Source organism: Anastrepha obliqua, chromosome 6 (assembly GCF_027943255.1).
Source record: "Anastrepha obliqua isolate idAnaObli1 chromosome 6, idAnaObli1_1.0, whole genome shotgun sequence".
Lineage (NCBI taxonomy): Eukaryota > Metazoa > Arthropoda > Insecta > Diptera > Tephritidae > Anastrepha > Anastrepha obliqua.
In genome coordinates, this window is record NC_072897.1 from 39,859,735 (window position 1) to 39,864,549 (window position 4,815).

General features: G+C 46.7%; 2 protein-coding genes across 2 annotated transcripts; both read left to right on the plus strand.

Moving 5' to 3' along the window:
* Positions 1-739: 739 nt before the first annotated feature.
* On the plus strand, positions 740-1,984 carry LOC129250387 (uncharacterized). The gene has a single exon (XM_054890017.1). The coding sequence runs from the start codon at positions 740-742 to the stop codon at positions 1,982-1,984; it is 1,245 nt and encodes a 414-aa protein (XP_054745992.1).
* Positions 1,981-4,242, plus strand: LOC129250388 (uncharacterized). Its single transcript, XM_054890018.1, has 2 exons — positions 1,981-3,911; positions 3,963-4,242. The coding sequence occupies exons 1-2, from the start codon at positions 1,981-1,983 to the stop codon at positions 4,240-4,242; spliced, it is 2,211 nt and encodes a 736-aa protein (XP_054745993.1).
* The last annotated feature ends 573 nt before the right edge of the window (positions 4,243-4,815 follow it).

Consider the following 4,815-nt stretch of genomic DNA (forward strand, 5'->3'; position numbering starts at 1 on the left):
AGTTAACCTATTTAAAAAACTGTTCCGATTTCAATTCAGAAGCAGTGAGAAGTTTTCAGCTCAATTGAAGGAGTTCTGCTGTATTGTAGATGACTTAAAAGAAGTTGGCATATCCATGGAGGACGATTTTTTATCAATTTTGTTGCTTTGCTCATTACCAGACGAAATGGAGAATTTTGTGGTGGCAATCGAGAGCAGGGACGCATTGCCCAAATTGGATAATCTCGTCGCGAAGATTCTGGAAGAGGAGCAAAGGCACGGCGACATATGTAGTAGTGCAGAAACAGCTTTTTCGGCAAACGAATCGAAAAGGCGCGTTGGAATTTTTCGAAATAAAAACATCAGCAGCGGCAGAGGTACAAACGGTGAAATCAGCAGCAGTAGCAGAGTCGTAAGGAGTGAGATTGGTGTCGGTAGCGGCAGAGGCGCTGGCAGCGGTAACAGCAGCAGAACAAGACAAAAGGAAAATGGAAGAGCGAAGAGCGAAGGAAACCACAACTTCCAGTAGGTACAGCAACAACATAAAGTGCTTTAAGTGTGGACGGATACGACACTCTCCAACGTGCAACGAATGCACTATCTCAAAAGCAGCGTACAGGGCGAGCCGGAGGTTATGCTTCGGAGTTTTTCGGTTATAGACGCTAATTTTATAATCGCGTGGGACCTACTCCAACAAAGATATGATAACACACGACGACTTGTGAAGTCATACTTGCGAAACATTGTCAAGTTGACGGCAATGCCCACAGAATCCGAAACGAGACTGCGAAAACTGTTGGACACCGTGACTGAGTCAATGCGTGCGTTACAACAGCTTGGCCGTCCAACAGCTCAGTGGGATGATTGGCTAATTTTTCTAATCACCGAAAAGCTCGATTCTGCCACAGTTAAAGAATGGGAGATGAGTCTTGGTAGTCCAAGTGAGCTGCCTGTTTACAGCGACTTAGTCGCGTTCTTACAAAAACGCATTCTTGGATTGGAAGCAGTGGGGGCAGCTGCCAAGAATAAATCGAAAGATTTTTCACAAAAATCACCACACAATCAAGCTGTGCGAAGTCATCAAACGAGCTTTGGCCGATGCTCATGCTGTTCGGGTAAGCATACGCTTATGTACTGCCCGGATTTCCGCAAGAAAACATCTTCAGCAAAATTCGATCTGGTTCATAAGGCAAAACTTTGCAAAAATTGTCTAAAACCAGGCCACACTCTTGACGAGTGCTCATCTACTTATACATGCCAAAGGTGCATGCAAAAACATCATACACTGTTGCATGACAGTCTTTCTACGCAACCCAACAAGGTTGCTGCTCATCATACGCGTTCCGATTATTTCATACAAACACCAAACACAAATGATCTCACATCTGTTCTGCTTGCAACTGCGGTTATTGGAATACGCTCTCCCACAGGGCACGAACTCCAACTGCGGGCGCTTCTGGACAATGGATCACAGGCATCTTTCATCAGCGAGTTTGCAGTTCAACAACTACACCTTCGCAGAGCCCGTCTTCAAGTACCCATCACCGGTATAGGCGGCTGCCGTGTAGGTGAGTCTAATGGCGTAGTTCATTTCTCATTACATTCACTTACAGAACCCGAGTTCAACATCGATTGTTCGGCTCTGGTCCTGCCCCGCTTGGGACATCTCATGCCGTTAAAACGTGTCGATCCAAAACCATATTCGGAATTTCTCTATCTGCCATTAGCCGATCCAAACTTCTTCGAACCAGGGTCTATTGATGTCATCATCGGCGCAGACCTCTACGGTCTCCTTTTGCGCAACGACATCAAACGCTCTGCCATCAACAAAGTTACCGCACAGAATTCTCACTTAGGATGGGTAATCTACGGGCGTCTGCCCCACACATCTACACTACTCCTGGCCACCACGTTTTGCGCTACAGCCACTACTGAGCTCAACAATTTGGTTCAGCAACTGTGGAAGTTCAATGAATGTGAGGACGTGGAAGGCTCATCCTCATGACGCAAGACGAAATTTACTGCGAGAAGCTATTTGAGCGTACAGTGTGTCGCGATCTTTCCGGGCGCTATCACGTTCAATATCCCTTTAAGGAGTCCTGTGACCTTGCTGCTCTATCCGATTCTAAATCAGATGCCCTTCGACTATTCGCATACCAACAAGCGCGCCTTCAAAACAATGCCACACTGAATGAAATGTATACAGCGTTTATGGCTGAGTACAGAAATCTTGGTCATATGGAGCCAGTCCTATCTGACGATTTTGCGCATCCAGTATGTTACATTCCTCATCATGGTGTGTACAAAAAGGGTAGCACTACGACGAAGCTTCGCACTGTATTTAATGCTTCAAGGAAATACAAAGGTGGAATTTCTCTAAACGACTGTCTTCATGTTGGACCCAAGCTGCAGAGCGACTTAAGCTCCATCATTTTAAAATGGCGAATGCGTCGAGTTGTGTTCATAGCGGACATTGAAAAATGTTATCGCCAGATTTTAGTCAGCAGACCTGATGCTGATATGCAGCGGATTGTCTGGCGTGACAAACAGGGCAATCCAGCCATTTACCGGTTGCTCACTGTAACTTACGGCTTAAATTGTTCGCCCTATCTCACCATTAAGGTTCTGCACACGCTTGCTACGGATGAAGAACACGATTTTCCGGCAGCATCAAAAATATTAACGGAGTCATTTTACATGGATGATTGCCTGCATGGTGCCGCAACCGTGGAAGACGCTCTGAATATTCAACGCCATCTACAACAGCTTTTGCAGCGCGGCGGATTCAACCTTCGGAAGTGGATGTCCAACTCTACTGAATTTATGCGCCATCTGTACACTGAAGACGAAAACCTTGGGCTGTCCCGCAACTTAAATCTTGATAGCGAAACAAACGCTCTAGGAATTTATTGGCTGTGCGACACTGACAGCATCGGTTACAAGACAAACGTAACACCTATCATTGGAGACGTCACAAAGAGGCAGCAATTGTCCGATGTGGCCAAAATCTATGACCCGCCGGGTCTACTAGCACCTGTCGTAGTTAAAGGTAAAGCTATTTGTCAGCAGCTGTGGTTATCGGGTGTCGATTGGGACGATCCCATTCCTGATCCACTTCAACAAGAATGGCGACGCTTTAGAGACGAAATGCCTCAAATCAGAGAACTCAAAGTGCCCAGGTGGGTTGGAGCTGAGCCCAGTGTATCCAGTTACCAACTGCATGTATTTTCTGATGCCTCTACTGTGGCATATGCTGCTGTCGCGTACCTTCGTGTGGAAACTTCAGGTAATGATGTAAAAATATCAATTCTAACCGCTAAGACTAAGGTGGCACCACTGAAGAAGATAACCATCCCGTGTTTGGAGCTAAATGCTGCTCGACTCGCAGCGAAAGTAGCCGCCAAAGTGCTGTCAACACTGCAACTCCCAGCGATTCGACTTTACTGTTGGTCGGATTCCAAAACCACGCTCAGCTGGATTCGATCAAATCCTGGTAAACACAAGCAATACATCAGCAATCGTGTAACTCAAATCCAAGAGTTAACACCAATCAACGCTTGGAAGTATGTACCTACTACAACGAACCCAGCCGACATTGCATCCCGGGGCATTTTCCCGTCTCAGCTCGCAGGGTTGTCGCTGTGGTGGCGGGGACCTCCGTGGCTAAATCGTCACTCAAGCACCTGGCCTGAACAACACAACGGTTCGACAGATCCAGACGAAGAATTAGTTCTCTCCCCAGTGACGATTCCGGAAGAGTCCAAACCAACCATGCTCACGACATTGCTCCAAAAATACTCGAATCTCAACAAGCTATTGACAGTCACATCTTGGTGTCAGCGTTTCCTTGCCGCACTGATGAAGCGACCCCATGAAACAACTCTATGGTGCACTGTGACTGAAAGAACCGCGGCCTTGCAATTCTGGATAAGGTATGTTCAGCAGATTCATTTCGCTAATAAGATCTCCTGTCTTCGTTCTAGCAAACCGACTTGCCAGAAGAGCAAGCTCCTCAAATTGAACCCAGTTTTGGATGACGATGGTATTTTGCGTTTAAACGGGCGGTTGAAGAACGCAAACATGCCTTTCTATGAACAGTTTCCATGCTTGTTACCGAAACAGGATCCTCTGTGCACGTTACTGATCAGTCAAGCGCATGACTATACGTTGCACGGCGGCGTTCAATCGACTCTCAACTTTATAAGAAGAAGATACTGGATTATTGACGCTCGTTCGTCAATCAGACGATTCATTCATCGTTGAATAAAATGTTTTCGTCACCGAGGTGTTCCCTCGACCCAAATCATGGGAAGTCTTCCCACGCATCGCTGCAACGCAGCAAAACCTTTTAGTCATTGTGGTCTCGATTACGGTGGACCGTACCAGATTCGCAGCGCGAAAGGCAGAGGCCATCAATGTTACAAGGGCTATGTTGCCCTATTCGTATGCTTCAGCACCCGAGCAATTCATCTGGAGCTGGTTAGCGACTTGAACACTGCAGCGTTTCTTGCAGCCCTTCGAAGATTCTTTGCACACCGTGGATACAGTTCGGACATATACAGCGACTGTGCTACAACGTTCGTAGGAGTCGATGCGGAACTAAAAGCAGATCTGGCCAGCTTTCGACAACAGCTTGAGGCGGCAGCACGGTACGTGCCAACTTGGGGAGTAACATGGCATTTCATACCACCTGGATCTCCAAATTTCGGAGGCATCTGGGAGGCGGGTATAAAAAGCATGAAACATCATTTAAAGCGCATAATTGGCAGCGCGAAGCTAACATTTGAAGAATTTTATACTCTTTTAAAGAAAGTGGAAGCAGTGCTTAACTCGAGG

Coding starts and splice junctions, on each gene's coding strand:
- LOC129250388 (XM_054890018.1), top strand. CDS start 1,981: ATGACGCAAGACGAAATTTACTGCGAGAAGCTATTTGAGCGTACAGTG. Junction 3,912..3,962: donor GCCTTGCAATTCTGGATAAG/GTATGTTCAGCA, acceptor TCTTCGTTCTAG/CAAACCGACTTGCCAGAAGA.
- LOC129250387 (XM_054890017.1), top strand. CDS start 740: ATGCCCACAGAATCCGAAACGAGACTGCGAAAACTGTTGGACACCGTG.